The 24612-nt window shown below is 44.0% G+C and overlaps 1 protein-coding gene across 1 annotated transcript in view; it reads left to right on the forward strand.

Annotated features, from left to right (window-relative positions):
• Nucleotides 1-24612, forward strand: part of LOC306913232 (2,3-dehydroadipyl-CoA hydratase) — a gene marked incomplete at both ends in the record, with an annotated part of 28665 nt that overhangs the window by 1835 nt on the left and 2218 nt on the right. The window contains 7 exon segments of the mRNA XM_079489822.1: nt 2014-2095; nt 2097-2166; nt 6624-6745; nt 9017-9056; nt 9059-9106; nt 9207-9252; nt 24483-24598. Of these exon segments, the coding sequence (XP_079345948.1) occupies nt 2014-2095; nt 2097-2166; nt 6624-6745; nt 9017-9056; nt 9059-9106; nt 9207-9252; nt 24483-24598 (524 nt within the window).

Raw genomic sequence — 24612 nt, forward strand, 5'->3', positions numbered from 1 at the left:
CAAAGTAACATCTATACATTCTCTAATTGTGTAGACTTCTTGTAAATTAAGTAATGCAGATGTTTAACAATAATTTAACTCTTAAGGGCATAAAATGATGCACACTTTTGGTTTCATTTTACACTCAAGAATTAAAGATCTAATAAGGGTCCATGCATTTGGTTAACAACTCTCCATCATTTAGCTGGAGACCACCTGCAAGTACCCTCTCAAGGACCACTGGTGGTCCCAGGACTACAGGTTGAAAACCATTGCACTACAGAATGAGAATTGTAATCTATCTGATATGATAATATTGTTCTGTGTTTTTGGTGCTTTGGTGCGTTTGCTGCCATTACTGCCATCTTCCGCGTTAAACTTATAGAGTAAAACTACACACATTTTCTCAAACCATCCTAAATCCATCTACCTACTTTGTACTTAAGTAACTTCTTCCTCACACATCAGTGACGTCACACCCAGTATGTTGATGGACAAAGTACTCAACCCCAGTAGGCCTACTACTTGAGTCAAAATACAGACGCCTTTCATTTGTGAACACCCCGGACAGTTTGAGTTGCTCTGAGTAGATGATGAAATGACCCGCAAAAAATTGAAAGTGAAATATTCCTTTAAGTATTCAAAAGTACAAATTACAAAGTACATTTTCTTTTTAATGTCAATTCACTGCTTTATTGAAATGTTGATTTTTTTTAAAGGATTTTACAGAAATGTTCAATTATGGTGAAAATCGCCAATCTACTAAGCAAGTACACTGCAGTACTTTAACTCAAGTACAAATTTGACTGAGCAACTTTCACTTGTAGTTGAGTAATATTTGACCAGGAGTAGCCTACTATACTTTGACTCAAGTACTGGGGTTGAGTAGGCCTTTGTCCACCATTGGCCGCATCATACCTTATCTGCCAAAAGACATACTTGGATTGACGTTTGATATTCACTAGGGATGCACGATTAATCTGTAGCATAATCGGAATAGGCCATATCGGCCATAAAAAAGCCATATCGGTATCGGAATGGTCTAAAAATACAAATACAGATTATTTAATCGGTTTTCACCAGCAAAAAAACCCCAATACTAATCTACATTTAATTTGTGTACTCATCTCATTCAGTAGGTATTCAGTTGTGAAAACAGACACTTGGAAAAGTATTATGCAATTTATTGATTGATTGAATACTTTGTTAACAGACTTTGGGCCAAGCCCCTATAGGGCCTAGGTTTGTTTTCAATGTGGTCCTCTGTATAATATCGGAATCGGTCAGAATCGGTATCGGCAGATATGACCCTGCAAATAATCGGAGATCGGATATCGGTCATAATTTCATAATTTGCTGTTCTCTCTTGGATCGGATCTAACTGCTCTCTGGCAACGCTCAGGCTGAGGTTGAGGGTTGGATTCCCTGTGCTGACCCCAAACAATGTCAGGTCAGCGGCCACAGCTGGAAACATGCGCACGCCAAAACACACACATGCATGGAATTATGTAGGGACGCACGCACGCACGCACGCACGCACGCACGCACGCACGCACGCACGCACGCACGCACGCACGTACGCACGCACGCACACACGCACTCACTCGTAGAGAGCCAAAACCTTCATCTCAGCCCAGAAGATTGAGTCTTCTAGCCAGACCACCATCTCTCTCTCTCTCTCTCCATCCGTCTTTCTCTCTCTGATGACTTCTGTCATCAAAACCATTCACACAGGACCATTTACACACCATTTACATCACTCATACTGTGGGTCTGCTGGGTCATTCATACTCATTGTTTTTGGATTGTTCTCTTTGGAAGTGCAGCCATGCAATATATCCCTCGTCTGCACTATGTCTGCATGTCTCTTTTTCTTTCCTTGTCTCTCAATCTCCACCCCCCCCCCCCCCCCCCTTCCTTCTTGTTCTCTGTCTTTCTTTCATTTCTCTTTATGTCTTTCTGTCTATTCCCCTGTCTCTATAGCTCTTTCTTGAATTATTAGACAAATAAAAGTGATTCTGATTCTTTTCTCAGATGTGGTGGTCTCGGAGCGACGCGGGGCGGTGGCTTGCGTGGGCATAAACCGCCCTGAGGTACACAACGCGGTGAACCAGAAGACGGCTGCTGGAGGAGCTAGCGTCCTTCAACAAAGACCCGTCCCTCAGTGTGACCGTCCTTCATGGCCAGGTGAGAGTGTGACTGGCCACTCGACTTGCCATGCTGTCGTGCGCCGAAAATACTTGTGTAGATCTAATGTTTTCGGCGTGTGCTGCCGTCATAAGGCAAAGTATAAATCAGGCTAGGGGTGGGCGATATGGTGATAAATATCGTCGAGACTAGTGATGGAGACTAATCTGCAAACACATCGGTATCGGCCGATTTTAGTTGTTTTTAGATTAATCGGCATCGGTTCGATTAATCAATCGGACCGATGAATTAATCGGTCCGATTAATCGGCCTGTCTTTACAGATAAACAAGCCCAAAGTAACAGCTTGAACAGATCTACAAGCTCACAATATTAAATATAAAGGTATTTAAGTCATCATTTACCGTTTTTTGTTACCTCCTGTGAGTACTGGTTGTTGTAGTTTTTTTCCCAACATAACGATTATTTCGAACTTTTGCGACCAATGAACTGGGACAGGCACAGATCATGTAAATCCCATTCTACTGTACCAGTCAGTACACGCAACACAGAAACAATGTTCCCGGCTCCTGTCTACATGTCGAAGTGTCCTTGGGCAAGACACTGAACCCCAAATTGCTCCCGATGTGCTGGTTGGTACCTTGCATGGCTTCCGCCGCAATCGGTGTATGAATGTGTGTGTGAATGGGTGAATGTAATGCACAATCTATGTAAAGCGCCTTGGATAAAGGCGCTATATAAATGCACCATTTACCATTTACCAATGTTATCCTTCACTAACATTTCCTATTCATCCCCTCCTTCATCCTTTCATGTTCACTGCCTCCTTTCCTTTACCTCCTCTTTCCCCATTTGTTCTTTCTATCATTCTTTAACTGCATTAACCCTATAGCGTTTATATAGGTTCACAAGGTGACACGTTGTGTGTGTGAGCTTGTAGATCTGCTATTGTCGGCGAAGCTATATGGTGTAAACTAGAGGGGGGAAAAGCTAGTGGGGTCAATGAAGTATATTGGGGTTGAGTGGTTCATTTCTTGCTGACCCACAACGCTCTTCTGTTTTGCACCTTTTCCTTCTACACTAGTTTTTCCTTTACAATTTATAATCTTCTTTGCATTGGCCCCGATATAATAGAATTGCACTTGGTTTGACTTGGACTCATATAATCCAGCAGAGGTGGCCAGAGCAGTGCTGTATAATGTAGGTGCACGCACGCGGACACAGCACACACACTCTCACACCTGCGATGGGGCCTGCACTGTATCAACCACTGAGAACCTGCTGAATTATTATGCAGTACCTCTAAAAATAATCATAATCAACACACTCGCACACTAAACGAACACCTTCCCACAGTGGAAATAATGTCTTCGGCCTGGCTCCACCAGTACTTACTCCCTGTCTGCATTGTAAAGGGCACTCCAACTCCAATTGATTGAAGCACGCAAGTGTACAGTGGTTCCCATGAACGATTGCCACTAGGCCTATTCCTGTCTGGTTTCTACGCACGCACGCACGCACGCACGCACGCACGCACGCACGCACGCACGCACGCACGCACGCACGCACGCACGCACGCACGCACGCACGCACGCACGCACACACACACACACACACACACACACACACACACACACACACAACCCCATGTGCACAGATGCATGCACACAGCTGACAGCTCCTTCAAGCACCAAAGTGTGCTATGATTCATGTACATGCTATGGCATTTATTTGTGCCTTCTATTTACTAGAATTACTACTGTTGCTATTCTTAAATCATCTCTGTTATTGCTGCTGCAATGTTGAGGAGCCAAAACAAATTACTTTTGTGTACACTGTTTTTATTGATTCTATTCCTTAGTCTTAGCCGTTTCTTAGTGTTTTTCCCCTAATAAAGTTAATTTTATTTATTGTTTTCTCATTCCACGATGTTTGGGTTCTCAGAAAAGCGCTTTATAAATTTGAGATACCGGTATTAATATCAATATCAATATTACTATTACTATTACTATTACTATTACTATTAATATTAATATTAATATTAATATATGAGATGTGTAACAATACAAATCTTGAATTTAACTGCCCAGTGCCCACTCAGTTATTTGGCAAAGCAAGGAAGAATAACCAAGCATTCAGTTAATAAATACTCCCAAGAACATTTCATATGTTGGTAGTTTGCCAACAAAGGCTGTTCAGAGTTGAACTGAAACCAGCGTGTGAGGTGCAAACGTAATTGCCTCATGTTAAATGGGTTAGTGTTGCGCTTTGCATTAAGCCCTATAGCAAAACGGCACTGGACCTGCAATTCTTGCCCGTCTATTATGCATTGTTAACAGTCCCAGTGCACATTCATTCATACGTATAGGTCCACCTATAGTGCTGTAACGAGATGGCTGGCCTCAGTGGCGATTAGCCATGCGTTCAAGCTTTGAGATGACAGGTTCCTGTTCGGAGAACCGCCGTTTCTCCAAACATGAGGAAGCCATTTTGTTCAAATTAGTGCTAACGTGATCACTCTCTCTGCTCTCATTTTATGTTTGTCTTTGAGGGTGGGTTTTTTTTTCCTGATGAAATTAAATGTAATTGGCCTACACGTAGGCTTTGAATGTGTTGGCACGTATTTCGAGTATTTTGGGCCCCCATATCTGTATTTTGTAACTTTTCTGTGGTCAGGTGGAATGTGGCCAAGAACCAGCTTCATGGCAGGCTGCCTAGGTCACCACGCGGGCATGTGGAATGAAACATTGTCACCAGATATCTTTTTAAATAAATCTGTTGCTTTCATCTTATTCCTGTGCAGAGATTGGATGTGTATATACAACCTATTGTATTTATTTATTTAACTTTTGTTGTTGTAAGCCACGGTAATCGTTTATTTTCATCTATAGTGCCTACATAGCGTAATAATGAGCTTCAGTCAAAAGGTGGGCGGCTTATGTGTACTTTTCTACTCCCATCGCATGACTGTGTCGCTTGCCAACTACAAATGATTTACATGCTACCACGCATCGTATAGGGTAGTAAATCCCTTCTTGTCAGCAATGGGATTTAAATAAAGCTTAATATTGTTACAAAAAGGGTCTTACACATACAAAGTAAAACCTACATTCAATTTGATTTAGCAGTCCCTCCCAAAGAGTTGAAAGATATACTGTATCACGTCGAGTTTAGATTATTGTACAGTTTACAAAGCAGACTGGGCTAGATTTGATTTTGAAGTTTTGAGTTTAGCGAGTGCGTAAACAGACCATAGGCCTTTTGTGTGTGTGAGAAGCCGCCAGGGCAGGTTCACATCCGACCTATCTCTTCCTCTCTACACTGACCTACGGTAATAAGTTAATCGTGGATCTCATGAAGAAAGCTGTGGCTCAAATGCAGAACTAGGACTTACTGGCCAGCCTGTGATGTTGGTCATATGACGGATGTATGACTCCAAATTTTAGGCAAGGTTTCAGCCCGATTAAAAGTGTGAAAAATGATATGTGAAAATGTTAGATGTAGTCTACTACATCTACCCCACTTGAACCTGAGAAGGCCTACGCTTAAACAAAACTCCAGAAGAACCGGTGTTCTTTTTTTAATCTTTTTTTTAATTAACAACTGGGGCTACAATCTGAACACTTTCCCCAAGCGCCTCGACCGCGGTCGCTAAAGCCCTCCATGAAGAGAGAAGCTTTCCAGAGCTTCTCATTTTCTCTTTACGTGAAGACAAAGGTGCTCGGTCACACTGCTGCTCCCATAAACAGTGTGACACTGTGTTTTTATACAAGTGCCCTGCGTTGACCCATGCCTGTAATCAAAGCCCACAGTCTATGGGTGTTGCTGGCGTATGTCCCTGTCATAACTATTTTCATTACAGTCAGTGGGGAGAGAGAGAGAAAGAGAGAGAGAGAGAAGGAAGAGGAGGGAAAGGGAGAGCAAAGCATAGAGAAGGAGAGAGATTTAACAGTCTATGTCACTGCGTTTGTATAGGCCTCTTGGGTAATGTTGTAATGACCACATGAATCCAACGAAAGGGGCTTTGGTGCCTGCTATTAATGAGAGCATTGTACTGTAAGTGTGTGTGTATGTGCATACGTCTTTTGTGTGTGTGTGCTGCAATACAGACACTGAATTACACTTTCACCTTTTTTTGTGTGTGTGTGTGTGCACTGTGCACGCATACAGCGTGTCCTGTGCGAAGACGCTGCGGCATGTCGGTGTGTGCAAGTATGCGTGTTTGCGCACACATGATTCTGCATGCATTATGCTTGTGTGTGTGTGTACAGTATCTATGTGTGTATGTGTTGGGGCTTGTCAGGGAAGAAAACCATTTGTATGCCAGCAGTCAGTCATCCGTCCCAGCATGCAGCGGTCGTCCTCATATGCAAGCCGCTGTCCAAATTGCAGCCCCGCCGACTCCAGCTCAACTTGTTGTTTTTTTCATCCTCGTCATTTTCCCTTCCTCTCTGACTTTTCCAGCTGCCATACTTTGTAATTTTGTGGTCTCTTCCAGGAGGGAATTTCTGTGCTGGTTACGATCTGAAGGAGCTGGCCAATCACACGGCCTCCCTCAAATTGGAGCAAGATGTCACAGAGGGTCCTGGGCCGATGGTGAGAGAGCCGCATGCGCGCGTGTGAGTGTGCGTGCACGTGCGCACATATGCATTTGAGTGAGTGTGAGATCAATGTTTTCACTATCTTGGCACATCCAAATGTCTCCAACCTTGAAAGTGATCATTTATTCTGACCATTTTCTAGACCTCATTAAAATAATGTTGCTACATTTTTATGGCATGGCCCAGCAGGAGGCGAGCCGCCTGTATGAGGGGTGTCGGGGTGTGTGTGTGTGTGTCCAGAGCTAATCTCTCAAACAGGCACAGCTGGACTACTCAGCGCCTTCGTCAGCTCTGCCAGTAAGCCTCGGAAGGACCTCCACCATTTTGTTTTCCCATAATGTTTTATATACTTCTTTTTTTTTACACACTTTTATATTTTATAATGGAGGTCAAAGAGGTTCAGATCCGGCTGAAACCGGAAAGTATGGAGGCATGTACGTCATAGATCAGTGGTTCACTTTTTTTGTTTGTTTTCCTTCTTTTTTTGGGGGAATTTCTTCCTTTTGTTTGTTTTGTTCTAAAATTTAAAAAGAGATTTTTTTTAATGTAGGAGAATAAAATGGCATTTTTACTCGAGTTGTGACTCGTGACCCCCAAACAATTGGTCTGTGACCCACAAATGGGTCCTGAGTGACCCACTGTGTCAGTGGGCCAGATGACGACTGACTTGAGAAACGGATAGGTGGGACACACACTAGCTCTCAAGGTTGACCTGACGAAGAGCACAGACTCGAAATCTCATTACGTTTTATTGAAGCATGTGAGTGTGTGGTGGCTTCTATTCTTTTTTCATAGCTGGCTGACGTCACAGGCTGGCCACACGAAGCCACACCGTTCCCATGTGGATACCGACATCCACATGATTTGGTTTTTTAAACACAAATTAATTAACCCTCGCTATATCGGAATGTTGAGTGCATTGCCCTCATGTCTATATCCCGATACATAACGTATGTGTTCGTGCAATGCATGAGCTGTGTGCATCCCCAGGCCATTGGTGTGCATCGCACGTGCTGCGTGCATAAAGCACTACACCTCTTATCAGTCAGTCGATGGAATGGAGACTCCTTACAGAGATAATGTACTGCAAAGCTTCATCCGATAACAGTGGAACCTCCGTAAACTCACTCGTGGATTGGAATGCATGCATCCCAAGACGGGAATGGCTTTGGAACAGAGAATGGACCCCCTGGCCTCCCTCGATGTGCACACAGAATAAAGAGTTGCAATGTATCAATATTTATGGCTTTGTGAGATTAGCAGTTACTTCATTACAATGTACAGAGTGTCCTTTGTTTGGACAAACGGGATTTGTGTCATTGGCTGTGCTGACATAGCGCTGAACCATAAATCAGGGAGGAAATCCAGAATGTTTGCGTGTGCATAAGCTTAACACAAAGCAGAAAAGCATGATGAAACTAATTATGAATTAATAAGTAGTGTAAGTAGTATTATGCCAGTTTAATTTGACGCCTGTGTCGGAGCGTCAAGAGATTCCTTGGCACAGGAAGAGGCGTTGTTGCAGCCTCGTTCAGAAAGGCAAGGCAAGTTTATTTGTGCACATTTCAACAAGACAATTCAATGTGCTTTACATAAAACATTAAGTAAAGGAAACACATTATAATATACAACATGAAAGGAGTTTTCCCTTTGTGCTCATTTCATGCATGTATAGACAGTGATGAAGAACACCTGGTCAAATATTAAAAGGTTGTTCTGTCAAATTTGTATAAGTTAAAGTACTGTAATACTTTCTTTGAAAAAAGAAAGTATTCAAATGTACAAAGCACATTTCCATTTTGATATCAATGCATTGTTGTATTGAAATGTATGAATTTCCCCCAAAAAACTAAATATAAAAAATTTGAAATGGGGCTTAAGTGGCTAATTCTTCATAATGTACTTTTTCCCTAGAAATGTGATGGAGTCAAAAGTACAATATTTGTCTTTGAAATATAATTAAATGATGGTCTCACTCAATTATGCACAAGTAAACTACAGATACTCCAAATATTTACTTAAGTAGGCTACAGTACTGCTATTTTCAAAAGATTCTTATACATTTGAAAATGGGACATTCTGTCTGAGTACCTTTTACTTTTGGTAGTAAGTATATTTTGATGTCAATACTTTTGTACTTTTACTAAAGTACATTTCGACTAGAGGACTTTTACTTGACTTTTACTTTCGACTAGAGGACTTTTTCCCACCAATGTGTATGTGTGTGCATGTATTCATGTGTAAACCTTTGCTGTCATTTGATACGGTCCATCGTCCGTCCAATTCCAGGCTGGTGTTGTCCAAGCCGCTGATAGCTGCGGTCGGTGACTATATGCGGTCGGCGGAGGGCTGGAGTTGGCTCTGCTAGCGGACCTGAGAGTGATGGAGGAGAGCGCTGTCGTGGGGGTGTTCTGCTAGCGGACCTGAGAGTGATGGAGGAGAGCGCTGTCGTGGGGGTGTTCTGCTAGCGGACCTGAGAGTGATGGAGGAGAGCGCTGTCGTGGGGGTGTTCTGCCGCAGATTTGGCATGTCTCTCTAATCATCATTGCACTCCTGGCTGTCTGTCTTCTGGAACAGTTAAGTGGTTCTCAAACCTTTTCATGTCAAGGAGGACCCACAAATATGATATGTATTTTGCCGCGGACCCCCCCCCATCTGAAACGATGTTGTGCCAGGGCCCCCCAGAAGAGAAGATTTGTGTTGAAACACAATGTTTTTTCAGATACAGTAACAGTATATGCAAGCTCGTAGAAAAGCGTATCCAAGCTTGTAGATCAGTTATTTTGGAACTGCCGTTGTATAATATAGGGTGGGTAAAGATTGTGATGCTATATTGACATATTTTGCTGAGGACCCCATGGAACCCCTGGGGGTCCCTGACCCCACTTTGGGGGAGTTTGTTCTAGAGCAGGTTCTCACCCTCCTTTCTCCCTTTGTTTCTCTCTCTCTCTCTCTCTCTCTGTGTGTGTGTGTGTGTGTGTGTGTGTGTGTGTGTGTGTGTGTGTGTGTGTGTGTGTGTGTGTGTGTGTGTGTGTGTGTGTGTGTGTGTGTGTGTGTGTGTGTGTGTGTGTGTGTGTGTGTGTGTGTGTGTGTGTGTGTGTGGCCTTTATGTGCTGTGTAAGAAAATCAATCCTGCTTCTGACCGTGTGCCTCTTTTGCGTGTCTAAATATGTCTCTGAAAACAGACTCCGTCATCGCCCCTCCCCCCCCTCAAAATGCCAGGAAGTGAACTCTGTTGCTATTTTTCAACTCCGTTATCCACCCTGTTATCTCCTCAGCCTCCCTCTGTTTGTGTGCATGCGCGCGTGCATGCGTGCGTGTTTGAGACTGTCATACCGCAATAACGCCAATGACCATGACCTTTTGGCACCGTGGGCAAAGTCTTCTGGGCAGGCTTGATAAGTAGGAGAGGAAGCAACACCGCCCAGTGCCCAACACGGCTTGTTTATTCATTAAGCCTACCCCAAACAACATCTCTTTTGTCTATTGTGTCTCTCGCATCCAGCTGGAGATGATGATTCACGTCTTGTACTGTAGCTTCGAACCGACGAATGCTGCTTTTGATCTCGTTGTGTGTAAACATTGCTCGCTCGCCCCGGCCGGAACATCCCGCGTTTGGCCCCGTTGGTGTGGAAAGGTGGCTCGTGTGTTGACCAACGCCTCGTGCTGCCGTCATCACCACCGCTGTTGCCATTCTGCTCAGCGTGGCTATAAATACACCCATGGTGTTTATAAATACATCTGCTGTAGTATAATTTACCGGCAGTGCTGTATTCGGTGGTTTTAAACATATAGGGCTTATCGTACAGACGGGGCCTGTAATTTAACAGGAAGAGAACATCCGGACAGTGCCCTTGTCTGACTCTATCGGTCTCTCTCTCTCTCTCTCTCTCTCTCTCTCTCTCTCTCTCTCTCTCTCTTTCTCTGTCTCACAAAACTGGCTGGTGAGATGGGACGGTCCTTTGTGTCCAGCCATGTTACACCGGTAACCGGAATGCTCGCCTTAAAACACACTCTTTTCTGAGAATAAGGTTTAGTTAGAAATAACTTTAGGGTTAGGCATGGTTTTACTGGGGTTCAGTTTAGGAATAGGGTTAGGTTTTGGCCCCGTTATACTGATGTTAAGGTTAGAAGGTTCCTCCAGCTATACACCTGGGGTGTTTTGAGGCAAGCATTCCAGTATTCGTTACACCCACTCACCTCTGTCTACCACCACACTGCCATGTTTTCCTCTGTAGTGAGACATTGAAGAGGAAATGCCAGGTTGTAGGAAGCGTTAACCACATGAACCCCGGCGTACCTATTCTGGGGAAATATATCTACTGTACGAGCTTGTACAGAGCGCTTTGTGAGCTTGTAGATCAGCTATTTTCAGCAAAGACATTGGGTGTAGAGTGAAAAACGGAGCGGACCTAGTATTGAGCCCTGGGGGACCCCGGTCAACTAAGTATAGGGTTTAAGTCAGGGGTTCCCAAACTCTTTTGGCCCAGGTACCCCTTGGGGGGGGGGGGGGGATTTTTTTCCAGGTACCCCCTCATCTTCGCAACACCGATAAGCATATACGCTCTACCACATTTTCACAACTTTTATTTAAGATGCGATCTTACAATAGATGTAGACAGTGCAGAAACATAATTGCCTTCCTTGATACATAAACGACCAACAGCTGCTCACAGTCACAGACACTTGTTCTGCTCTAACTGAAAGTGAAAAATCTGAATTATTTTGCGGACCCCCTGGCTATGTGGCGCGGACCCCTTAACCGTGGGCTTAAGTGGTTAAACAGCAGGGGTAACACACAAGTTGTCACGGCATGGCACATAGACAAGATTGCATTATCTTGTTTCATAAACATGGAATATATACATTTCCCCTCAATTGGGGATTACGAATATCTTCTCTTTTCGATGACACCCAGTCCTTCTGAAAAATACTGCAGACCAGCAACCTCAGGTCTCTGTGTTGTATTAGGTGTTAATTGATTTCATGTAATTCCTCCACTCAGATCTCTTCCATCAGTTCGAAACTATGCATGAGAAGCACATTGAGCATATCTGCGGTCGTAACACATCAAGCAGTGGTGCATTTCCTCCCAGCAACTAATTCCCAGTCTCTTCATCGCCACAAATCCCCAACTCCCCCTCCAGCCATAAACTGTTTGTCAACACATTTGAGAATAATTCCCCGCGGCTCGGTTTTTTAACGACTGCGGTTCCTTCATTGGATACGAGTTTAGATGACTAATTATTATTTTGACTCAGGCATTTCATGCGTTTTTCTCACCCCCTAAACTGTGGCCTATAGTGATGTGCTGTGTGACGACGTCGGGCCTGTAAACTGTGGCCTATAGTGATGTGCTGTGTGACGACGTCGGGCCTGTAAACTGTGGCCTATAGGGATGTGCTGTGTGACGACGTCGGGCCTGTAAACTGTGGCCTATAGTGATGTGCTGTGTGACGACGTCGGGCCTGTAAACTGTGGCCTATAGTGATGTGCTGTGTGACGACGTCGGGCCTGTAAACTGTGGCCTATAGTGATGTGCTGTGTGACGACGTCGGGCCTGTAAACTGTGGCCTATAGTGATGTGCTGTGTGACGACGTCGGGCCTGTAAACTGTGGCCTATAGTGATGTGCTGTGTGACGACGTCGGGCCTGTAAACTGTGGCCTATAGTGATGTGCTGTGTGACGACGTCGGGCCTGTAAACTGTGGCCTATAGTGATGTGCTGTGTGACGACGTCGGGCCTGTAAACTGTGGCCTATAGTGATGTGCTGTGTGACGACGTCGGGCCTGTAAACTGTGGCCTATAGTGATGTGCTGTGTGACGACGTCGGGCCTGTAAACTGTGGCCTATAGTGATGTGCTGTGTGACGACGTCGGGCCTGTAAACTGTGGCCTATAGTGATGTGCTGTGTGACGACGTCGGCCTGTAGTTTCTGTACCGTAGAGCATGTTTGTGTGTGTTGTGTGTGTACGGTATGGCATGTGTATGGGATGTGATGTGTGTGTGAGATGTTTATTTGATAAAGGAAAGGAAGACGGAGAAAGAGAGAGAGGAGAGAGAGAGAGAGAGAGAGAGAGAGAGAGAGAGTTTTAAAAGTTGATTCACTTTGGCATTACCACTCATCTGGGTATGGACCCCTAAGGTGTCCATTATGATGATGACTGTGTATGAGTGTGCCAGTCTTGGCGTATGTGTCATATTCAATATTGCTGACTTCTGAAGTTGTAATGAGACAGCATTGGTTAGAGCAGATTAACCCATCACATTGCTGCTAAAACGGGGCTGAGGGTAATATTGTCCTTCTCAATTACATTATAAATGTGTGCTGTTTCCACAAAGCGACTTTGACCACCTAGAAAAGCTCTATATAAATCCTATGTATATTTATTATTAATAATAAAATAATACGTTGAATTTAACAAATTCAACAGAATAGCAACTAGACATTTTGATTTCTGCAACATTAAAAAATAGATAAAAGTATACTTTCTGTCCTTATGTGTCCTTATATGTGTCCATATGAATAGTGGCACTGCTCTGTGGGAGGCATGGTTTATTTAAAGACCCCCTCCAAATCCCTCCATCTCTACCACTTCTATAGGTTTGTTGAACATTTCATTTTAATGGTTGAATTTCTCTGACTGGTCTTTGGGCCGGGCACATGTGGGAACAGCCCGAGGGAATCCCTGGCGGTTCTATAATAAAAGAAAAAAAGAAAAAGAAAAGGCCTCCGAGTCCCACTACGCCTCTGTGATGTGGGCCGATGGCGACCACAAGGAACTGACAGCTTCCTGGCACGTGACATGGCTGCCGAACCTGCGGCTTCCTGTCCGGGGGCCCCATCTTTTCCACCTAGGAGTTAAACGGGAAGGAGGAGACATTTGTGGCATTAGGCGTTGGGTATTAGGAATAGGATACGGACCGAGGTTCCGCTGGACTCTCACGCTGCAACCATCCTGAGTGTTCATTTAACTCTGACCCTTTACTCGCTGACTTGAATAAACAGTCAGGATTTTAATGTGTATAGTTACCTGGTAGAAAAGGGACAAACCACCACAAAGACTTGTCGCCTTAATGCTGTTTCAGTACTTGAAACCAGTAGACCTCTCTCTCTACACCCCTCCCCTCCCCCCATTCTGTACATTCTCATCAGCTCACTATACAATTTACACGCTCAAATACATAGAAATACTCATCGAAGATCATAAGTAAGCTATGAACCTCACATCCGTCTCATAGTATAGAATATGTAGAATAGGCCTGGGCCATGGCTCAGTGGTCCAGGCACCTTGGCTGGTAATCCAGTCTGGCAGTGTGCCGCGGGTTCGACTCCCAATCCCGACGGCCTTTACTGCATGTCTTCCCCCCATCTCTCTAGCCATTTCCTGTCAGCCTACTGTCTGTCCCTCCCTAAAAAATATATAAAATAAAAAGGCGAAAGCCACAAAACAAACATTAAAAAAAAAAAAAAAAAAGAATATGTAGAATATCTGTGAGTTTTCAGACTACGGCGGAAGACTATACTGTGGAAAACTCAAGTGTCTCCTCTTTCTCTCTCCTCCTCCTAGTTCTGGTCATGTCTCCCCCACCTGGAAGTGGGTAAGCTTGAGGCCAGTAGTAGAAGCCACATGTTTTAATGGAAGCTATACTAGGATCCAAAGCAGCCATAACGCACGCCAACTCAAACACCTGTTCAATGAGTTCCAATCAGGGATGGGATAGTCGGGCGGTGACATCATCTATAGGTACAAAACCCGTCATTGTAGCTGAAGCATTTACCCGCGTTACGACCCGCGGTCCCATGCATGCAAGCGGGGAGGCCGCAGTCGGAAAGTGCAGAAGCAGACAGACAGCAGCCGAGATATTAACTGACCGTGGCAGTCTGAAAATATCTGCGCCATTCGGCGCGAATGTAAATAGTTAAACACCCTTATGTCAAAAAGGGATTTTTGATCCTCCTCCAGTGTGTTATTAGCGACTGTTACGGTGGAGATGAGAGAGAAGTGGGTTAGACAGAGTAGACACAGCTGTGTCCTGGAAGTGACCATCTGGGGAAAACCTCTAAAACGGAGGTGTGTGTGTGTGTGTGTGGGGGGGGGGGGGGGTACATCCTAAGATATACTGTAGCTATTCTCTAATGACTCATTAGCACAGTAGTCAAACTTAAGGCTAATTTATACTATGAAAAAAGGGTATGTAATGGTAGTATTTAAGAATAAAGTGCACTTAAAGGATGACCCATTTTCAACCTACAGTACCTTCATATAATTGGTCCTCACTAATGGTCATAAAAATATAATGGTACAATTGTTTTTTAGTAGACAAATGTGAGATATTTTTAAATTTAACAACAATTATTAGGAGTCAAGCCTGAAGAGGCGAAGACCCCTTATTGTTTTTTTACCGTTCTTTCTGATTCTGCCAGTTTTCGCAGTTTTGTCAGTTCTGTGTTGTCGTTTCCCCCAAAATTCCGCAATATGATAGAGGGTCATGGAAAACGGTCAAGAACTGAAGCTCACAGTGATTCGTCAAAGGACCTCTGACCTTTAGATCTCCCAATTATATGATTGTATGAATTATATGATCCACTCCTGACGAATGACGTCGGAGATAGCCACTCCCCCTTGACCTTAATGTGTTGTCATGGATGCATCAGGTGGTGCATTGTGCAAACAAATCAGTCAGCTCCATATATGGGCACAAAACGGGGAATGGGATCAGGACTGACAGATAGAGATATATATGGGCATATTGGTCGTATTGGCCATGTAATTTAAGCATGAGGAACTGAACCTCTAGTATAGCCTATATGCCTATAATACCACACACACACACACACACACACACACACACACACACACACACACACACACACAGTTTGAAATAATACACAAATAGAGTGTGGAGAGACTAGAGAGTGGTGTATTCTCAATGGTCACGTATTGTGGAATGTACCCCACATGTGCGTGTGTAGTGTGTGCTATTGGACCCTAGAGGTCATCAGGGCTCCTCTGGGTCATTTACTGTTAGTCTCTCAACCCAGATATAGTGGAGTCAGTGGATGGATGGTGTGTTGGTAAGAATGCTGCTCTCTCTCTCTCTCTCTCTGTCTCACACACACACACACACACACACACACACACACACACACACACACACACACACACACACACACACACACACACACACACGCACACACTCTTTTGTGTATTGTATGTGTGGTCAGTCCATATGCTTATTAGAATCTGGTCTTGATGAAACTCTCATTTAACTCGTGTTCTTTCTTTAGACTAGTTTCTTCAGATCAACAGCTATTTAACTCTGCAGGCATACTATTTTCAGACTTGTGTGGTCTTGTGTAACGGAAGAATACATGCTCTGGGTGTTTTCTCAGTGGGCCAGAGACATGAAATCAAGTTAATTGTGGCACACATCTCTGACCCGACCCAGCCCAAACCAGCCCTACAGTAGCTATTTTTCAGGGGTTCCCCGCTGAGAGTTTCAAAGTCGCGGCTTTCCGAACCGAAGACTCTGCTCAGTGTGTCCGTCCACTGTTCGTTTGGTGTGGATTTGTGTGGCTGTCTCTAATCCGCATCAAACCTAATCGCATTAGCCTCTTGGGAGTCCATTGTGGAGGGCTTTGCTTTTGATGTGGTGTGAGATGCCAGCACCACCAGCAGCAGAGCTGAGAACCACTTCACGCTGTCCGGTTTCATACCAACTTCTGACTTCAATAAATAATGGCGCTGCAACTGGCTATCTTATAGTGTCCCCTTGGATGTGGTGAAACCATATGTGCGTAGGCACATGCTTGTGTCCATACGCACGCGTACGCACCACACCATATAGTACAGTATATGAACTACACAACCCTTACTTGGAAGTAAAAGTACAGATCAGAGATTGTACTTGTTGCTACAGTATGTAGTATGTACAGTATATTACAGTAGGTAATCTTTGAACAAATATTTTACGTTTTTCCAGAAAATAATAGAAGAATCGGCCTCAGTCCTTCCTAAATGGGTCAAGTTAAGGTCCTGTACTGTACATCACTGCTATGAAAGCATTCAAGTCTCCAAACTAAATGATGAATGGACGGCCGTCTGCACTGGCTGTCCTTTGGCACAGCTGCAGGCTCACTATAGGCCAGTCCATTCTGTGGTACTGTAGGTACTTCCCATTAACCACATAAACCCTTGTGTCCCTATTTTGGGCATAGGTCATAATAGGTGAACATTCCGCTGAATTAGCCAAGCTCACAATGTGTCACTCGCTACGTGATGTGTTCGGAGCTTTCTTTATTTTTGCCAGAAGACATTTGGTGCAGAGGGACAAAAAGGAGGGGACCAAGTACAGACCCCTGGGGGACCCCTGGCAATGAATTATAATATATAGGGGTTAAGTGCCCAAACAGTAGGTATAGAGGGTATGCGTGTGACATCATCACCAAACCCGGAAGTTATGCAGGAATGCCTACTGAGTGGCAAAAAACGACTTTCTGGCCTTGACAGACAGCCCATACATCCAAACAGAAAAGTCCTATCTGATTGCATTAAACAACGTTAAACAATGTTAAACTCACGTTGCATGTTGCCTTGCCACTCGATTTGCCACTCGATGTACCATTCACTTTAAGAATGCGCATACCCTCTATTGTGGAGGGCAAAAGTCCAAAGCGAATTAAGTTGTATCCAAGTCATCTTGGCGCTCTCTCACAATGTGGCAAAGGTACAGCATCCATAGGCGCGAGAAGGAGTTGAACTTTCTGCATTGATTTTCAATGTAGCCTATTTTTTTTTCTCTAAAGCTAACATTTGTTGAATTCTTTCCTCCACTGTCTCAAAGGGCTTTGTAATGGACTCTCGCTTCATTATAAATCAAATGGGCTCCTTTAAACCCCGCACTACCCTCTTAAACGTTAGGCCAAGACATTCTAGCGGTCTCCATATTTAGTAGATAAAGTGTATCTGCAGCGTTCTCCGGTTTGCCTACATTTCAGTCAGAGGATGAACTGTGTCAGGAAGAGAACCACCTCTTATATCTAGTTATTAGACAATAGACTTTGCTGACACGCAAAAACCTCCAGTTAAAACTAAGCCTGATACTTAACCGTGCTTGTACTCCATGTACTCTGAAGGCAAAGAATATATTTCATTCCAATAATGAATAATGTCAGAGATTTAGAAAATTTTGACTCCTACTAAGTAAATCAGTTCAAGTCAAGTATTTATTTGTGTACATGTGTATATTAAATGTGGCTGTGATTGTTAAAATACTAATACATCTACAGAATGGATTTTCTAGTTTATTTATTTTATATTTGTTAGGAATACATTTACTTCTCACAACAGAGGTCGTTTTGGAAACAACACATTTTTTTTTACTAACAGGAGCCTTCAAAACTCTGGGCCTTTCATGTCAGGTCTGCAAAATGTTTTCCTTTATAGTTAAGACAACTTCAAGGAGATGCTTCCTAACCGCCCTGCACCCAACAAGGACAAAGGACAGGTCTGCTTGTGGGGGGGGGGGGGGGGGGGTGTGTGTGTGTGTGTGTGTGTGTGTGTGTGTGTGTGTGTGTGTGTGTGTGTGTGTGTGTGTGTGTGTGTGTGTGTGTGTGTGTGTGTGTGTGTGTGTGTGTGTGTGTGTGTGTGTGTGCGCGCACGTGCGCACGTGTGTGTATTCATGTCTTACTGCAAACAGGACACACGAGACGGGAATATCAGAGAGAGGCAGGGGGTGTTGCAGGTTCTGGATAAGAGGGAGATCCTTCCTGTAGCTGATAGCAGCGGTGCCAGCAGGACCACAGACAGACAGACAGACAGACAGACAGACAGACAGACTGTGGGGAGGTAGAGTAGACCAGGATTCTCTTACTCTCTGTATAACTTTGAAGGCCATCCCATCCTGATTCCTGACTTATATTTTTTGTTCTCTCTCTCTCTCTCTCTCTCTCTCTCTCTATCTCTCTCTCTCTCTATCTGTCCTTTCTCCCTTTCACTTCCGTCCTTTTTCCGTTGCTGTAATCATGGATGATAGTGCTGGACATGACATTAAGAGGCTGTCTGCGGCACTATCTAATCTATTCCCTGTCCCTGAGGAGTGTGTGTGTGTGTGTGTGTGTGTGTGTGTGTGTGTGTGTGTGTGTGTGTGTGTGTGTGTGTGTGTGTGTGTGTGTGTGTGTGTGTGTGTGTGTGTGTGCGTGTGTGCGTGCGTGCGTGCGTGCGTGCGTGCGTGCGTGCGTGCGTGCGTGCGTGCGTGCGTGTACGTATGTTGAAGACCATGGATGGAAAGAAGAAATATAGGTGAAAGACTTCTCCATGAATCAAAACCCGCACTTGATACTGAAAGACACACACCTGTGCAGAAAGTATGTCCACTCATTTTTTCTTTTGCCAATGACTGAATCATATCTTGTAATTCATGTCAGATTTCATCAGCTGGTAGAGCTCACCCATAAACTATAATAACAATTCAAATATAAATAATATAACAATCTTGGCTAATATGAGGTGACTGAGAAATTATATGAAATCCAGTATCCCCACCACGCACGAACGCACACGCACACACACATACACACAGATCACCAAATCACAGTCTTGTGTCTGTCAGATTGCCATATGTGCTTTAATACTGTCTAAACCCCTGGATTGGTTACAGATGTATTAACACCAAAATTCTAGGAATTGCATCTCCCATTCATTTGAAGGATGTATAGAAAGAACATAACTTGGAGATTATGAATAAGGTCTCATTGTTTCCCCCCCCCCCCCCCCCCCAACACACGCACAAACAAAAACGCACGCAGTCGCACACACACACATACAGAACAAACAAAGTAGAAGAAAGTTAGAATTTTGGCTTATGCAAACATGTATGAGTCTGACCATGTGCTCTCAATAAGGGATGGTCAAATGGAATCAGGGGCTCTGTCAGAGCCGCTCTGAGGATCTAGCGAGTCAGGATTGTGGTGGGGTGGAAACGGGGTGGTGCGGAGAACGTACGGCAGGAGCTCCCAGTCCCATGCAGCTGTTGCTCTTTAGCAATTAGGATGGAGGCCAGCCAGTAACTCACTCACTGTACCTCACAGCTCTGATTCTGTGTTTTCATTCGCTCTCACTAGTCTGTCTTCTCCCCTTCGTTCTTTGTCTCTCTCTTAATCTCTTAAAAATGTGTCTGACTAACCATGTATTCCCTATTTTATTGTTTGTTGAGAAAGAATGGTCGACTGACAAGCTCATAATGCGTTGTGAGCCTGAGTTTGTATTTGATTTGATTTGATTATTTTAAATAATTGACTAAATCATTTGTTTAACTGTATCACCCCTCATTTTCTTTCCCTTTCACTGGTCTCTCTCTCTGTCTCTCTCTCTCTCTCTCTCTCTCTCTCTCTCTCTGTCTCTCTTTGTTTTTCATTCTTTGTCTATGCTCTACAGCAGTGGTTCCCAAACTTTTCAGGTCGACACCCAAAAGAGAGATTAGACGTTTTCTCGGGGCCCAAACTAGTGAAAATAGCAGATCTACAACCACACAACGCGTTGAATTGCGAGCTTGTGGATCAGCATTATTATTTTTATTCATGGAATTTTGTTTGTTTATTTTGAAATGTATACAATGTATGCATGCAATGTATACATTTTTAAGTGGTGCAACCACTTCCTTAAGTGAGTATGTGTGTGGGTGGGTGCCTGCCTGCCTGGGTGGCTGGGTGCGTCTGAGCACGAAAACAGCATGGTTGTTTTTCACCACCTGTGCGCAACCTAACACACACACAAACACACACGCACATATTAACTGTATATATGGTGATTTTGGGTGTGCCAGTACAGTACAGTACAGTACAGTACAGTACAGTACAGTACAGTACAGTACAGTACAGTACAGTACAGTACAGTACAGTACAGTACAGTACAGTACAGTACAGGGTACAGTAGAGGGACCCCCACACGGAATCGGGCCGGCACCCTGGGTGCGTTCCTTTGGTCTGGAACTGCCCCCCCCCCCCCCCCCCCCCCCGGGGACCCCCACACGGAGTTGCACCACTTACTTCACACGGGTGTGATTTTTCTTTCTTTTTTATAAAAAAAATAACAATCTTTTCTAATATATATATTTTTTTTTAAATGTAGAAAAAGAAAAATGTCCTACATTTGATCCACAAATGGGTCCCGACCCACTGTTTGGGAAACAGAGCTCTCCTTCCCTCTTTAGACTCAGCTCTGTCTTTTTTCCCTCTCTGGTGAACACACAGCAGTAGACAAATGTGTCTACTCTACGGAGAGAAGTAAATTGCTGTGGGGATTTAGATCATCGTGTAGTTTAAGTTGATTGCCGTTGAGGGCAGAAAGAATCCGGACGTTGTCAGGGAATCAGGCTCCCTGATTACTTTAAAAACTCTTGTTCCTTTGGCACGCGTAGTTTGAGCAATAGCAACTAGTGGGATAGGTTTTCCCTAAATAATTTCTTAGGGCCATGCTCCCGAGACCAGCACTGTACTGTAGCTGTTATGCAGTGTAAATAAATATCTTTCTAAAGTGTTAGCCATTTGAGATAGTCCCATCACTCTAGATCGACACTCAGCCTGAATTTTAATTTCGTTTCACAAGAACATGTTTTTTTTTAATGGGCGTGGCTAGCGATTCAGGGCTGGAGCCAGGCTACGATCACACTGGATCTGCCCAACATTATTTAGTACTTTAGTATTTCCCAGCAACAACGCTGCAGGGATAATGCAGCAGCCTAAAACATGAGAATTCTACATTCCCAAAAAAGCAAAGATTTTCATGAATTAAAAACAAAATTCAACAATTTCTTTTTCAGTAATTTCATGAAGAAATAACAGAAAATCAAAGAAATTCCACAAATTAGAAAACAACTATAAGCAATTATAAGCTTTTAGCTTCAGCCTACACCTTTTCGGGCCACTCAAGTGTATAATGTATTATGTATTGTTGTACATGTGAAAGGTTCGAAATAAACGAAACTAAAACGCTGCGCGAAGCGACGCGTTGTGAGCTTGTAGATCGGCTATTTTCACTAGTTTGTGTCCCGGGGGCAGATTTATCTTTTGGGTCTTGAGCTAAAACGTTTGGGAACCACTGGGTTATATGAATATACCAACATTATTTAGTACTTTAGTATTTCCCCCCCAAAAGAATTGTAGTGCAGAAACGCTGCAGGGAAAATGCAGCAGCCTAAAACATAAGAATTCTACATTGGTTTACATGAATATGCACACGATATGTGCATGTATATGTATTCTGTCAGCAGCTTCTGAACTGTGCTCCTAGCCTGTATGGAACCAGATACTTTAAGCAGATGCTTTATATGGATTGTGTCAAAATGTATAAAGCTTGTATAAGTGGACTTTGACACACAATGTTTCGATGGAATTATGGGTATGAAATATAGCATAATGGATGGTCTAAGATATCGTTTTGTACGTTATACAATGCATCTCATGCATATGGAAATACATCAACAACCTATAATTAAGTCTGTTAAAAGATCCATGGTTTCTATAGGGGTGCCTTTGACTGGAATATGTCTACTCTCAAACGCCCAAATGTTCTCATTCAAATGAGGGACCGGTGACCCAATTGCACACACACACACGCACGCATGCACGCACGCACACCCGAAAGGGAAATTCTTGGCCGAAACCGAATACCGAATATAGGAAACAGTTGGCCGAAAACCGAATACCGAATATCCGAATATGATTAATGTTGTATTTTTTCCTACCATTGCTGTCATGACCGTACCTTAAAGCTACCTGATTTAAGGCAAAATAAATGGTTATGGCAAAACCTAACTTAAATAATAATCACTATTATGGGTCCATAAAACATTCATTCAGCTCTTTTGAATGCATTCATTGCATACACTATTCGGTGATATATTTTCTGCCTGTTCGGTCCGAAGCCGAATAGGTCCGAAAATGCATTTTTAGCCATTTTCTGCCAAATATTTTCTGCGGCCGAATATTCGGTGCATCACTAGTTATAAGTTCTTCTTGAATATATCACTGTCACGTCACCGGATCTATTATCTATTGATTATCTCCCACAGACAGATCTCTCTACGCACTTCATTCTTGTGGTGCTGCAGCAGTACCTGGAAAAAGTTGTAATAATGATAATAATAATAAACATAATCTGCCAAATGAGAATAATGCCTGACAAGAATCCAGACAACATTCATATTCGTTTTCCAACCAATCACCATGCAGAGCATCATATTTAAACTACTAGTTGCCGGGTGCCGTTGAGTATGTCAACTGGAACTCGGTTACCCTTGTACTCCACGTCGGGCCACATAAGGCAGTTGGCGGAGATGTGAGGACAAATTGGTGGGTGTAGCAGAGGGATTTAACATCTCTTAAGTTGGACTAGATGTGTTTGGAGTTTGGACCCACCAGAACGGGCGCAAAATCACCACTGTTGGGTCGAGTGAGTCCCATAGTTCCAGAAATACACTGCTGTAGTAGGGTGAGATCTGAGAGAAATCATACATAATCTTACATTTCAAAGAATCTGATTTCTTTGTTTGGCTCTATAGGTACCGTGTCTAGGCCATATAACTCACTATTACCTCTGTCCTTCCTCACTCACACAAGCAGCTGAAGATTACGTTATGCATGAATTACCGGTGTTATAATAATGCATGAACGCCTGGACGGCCCTCCATCCTTAAATCTAAAAAAAAAAATGTCTTTCCATGTGCTTTCCTCAGCTCCGTTCTCTGCCCGATTCCCTCCTTCCCTCCTTAGACATTAGAAGAAGATTAAGCTAATTCTTTTAGGAAGTGCTCCTTCCCACAGTTGCAACCAGGCCTCCGTCTAATTGGTCTCTCTGAGCTTGATCACTTAGCACAGGGAGAGATCAGAGCGAAACACAGAGGCGGTAACGAAGAGACACGCACGCATCGCATTGAGTACACACTATGCGATCTATGCGTGTGTACACACACACGAGAACGTACGTATATAGGCTACGCTAAATGCACACACATACACACACACACACCATACGCACAGAGGGCATCAAAGTCTACCATCATAAGGCCCAGTTCTTTCCAGAGCACAGAGATCTGGATGTGGTCCAGTGCTTTCATGTGGCTGAGGGAACAAAGTGGCTTAACTTAAGCTCACAGACAGACAGACACATAGCAGCTATAGGCGGACTTGGAGAATACTAGTCGTCACTGTGAGGGACGCTAACTGTGAAGTGAGCTGAGCTAATGGAATAATAACACAATAGTAATGTTAGTGTGTGTGTGTATGAAAGAAAGAGGGCGAGAGAGCGACACAAATAATATGCAAATATTGATGTATGTATTTTTGAGCATCTGTGTGTGTGTGTGTGTGTGTGTGTGTGTGTGTGTGTGTGTGTGTGTGTGTGTGTGTGTGTGTGTGTGTGTGTGTGTGTGTGTGTGGTGCGTGCGTGCGTGCGTGCGTGCGTGCGTGCGTGCGTGCGTGCGTGCGTGCGTGCGTGCGTGCGTGCGTGCGTGCGTGCGTGCGTGCGTGCGTGCGTGCGTGCGTGCGTGCGTGCGTGCGTGCGTGCGTGCGGGCGGGCGGGCGGGCGGGCGTGCGTGCGTGCGTTGAAGGTATATTGAGTATTTTGGCCTTATTTAATGGTGTGTGTTCATTCATGCATATGCACGCATGTCTGAGAGTGAACATGCTTGTGTGAATAATGAGTATGTATGCTGGTCCACTAACTGCACTTACATCATGTCTGTGTTTGTCAGCTCTCCAGGCTGCCATGGAGCTAGCGGAGCAGATCAGCTCCTTCCCCCAGCAGTGTCTACGCGTCCACCGCTCCTCGGCCATCTACAGCGCCTTTGATGCTCCCTCCTTCACACAGGTACACCTGATAGG

The sequence above is a fragment of the Electrona antarctica genome (assembly GCF_951216825.1).
Source record: "Electrona antarctica genome assembly, chromosome: 20".
In the NCBI taxonomy this organism is placed as follows: Eukaryota; Metazoa; Chordata; class Actinopteri; order Myctophiformes; family Myctophidae; genus Electrona; species Electrona antarctica.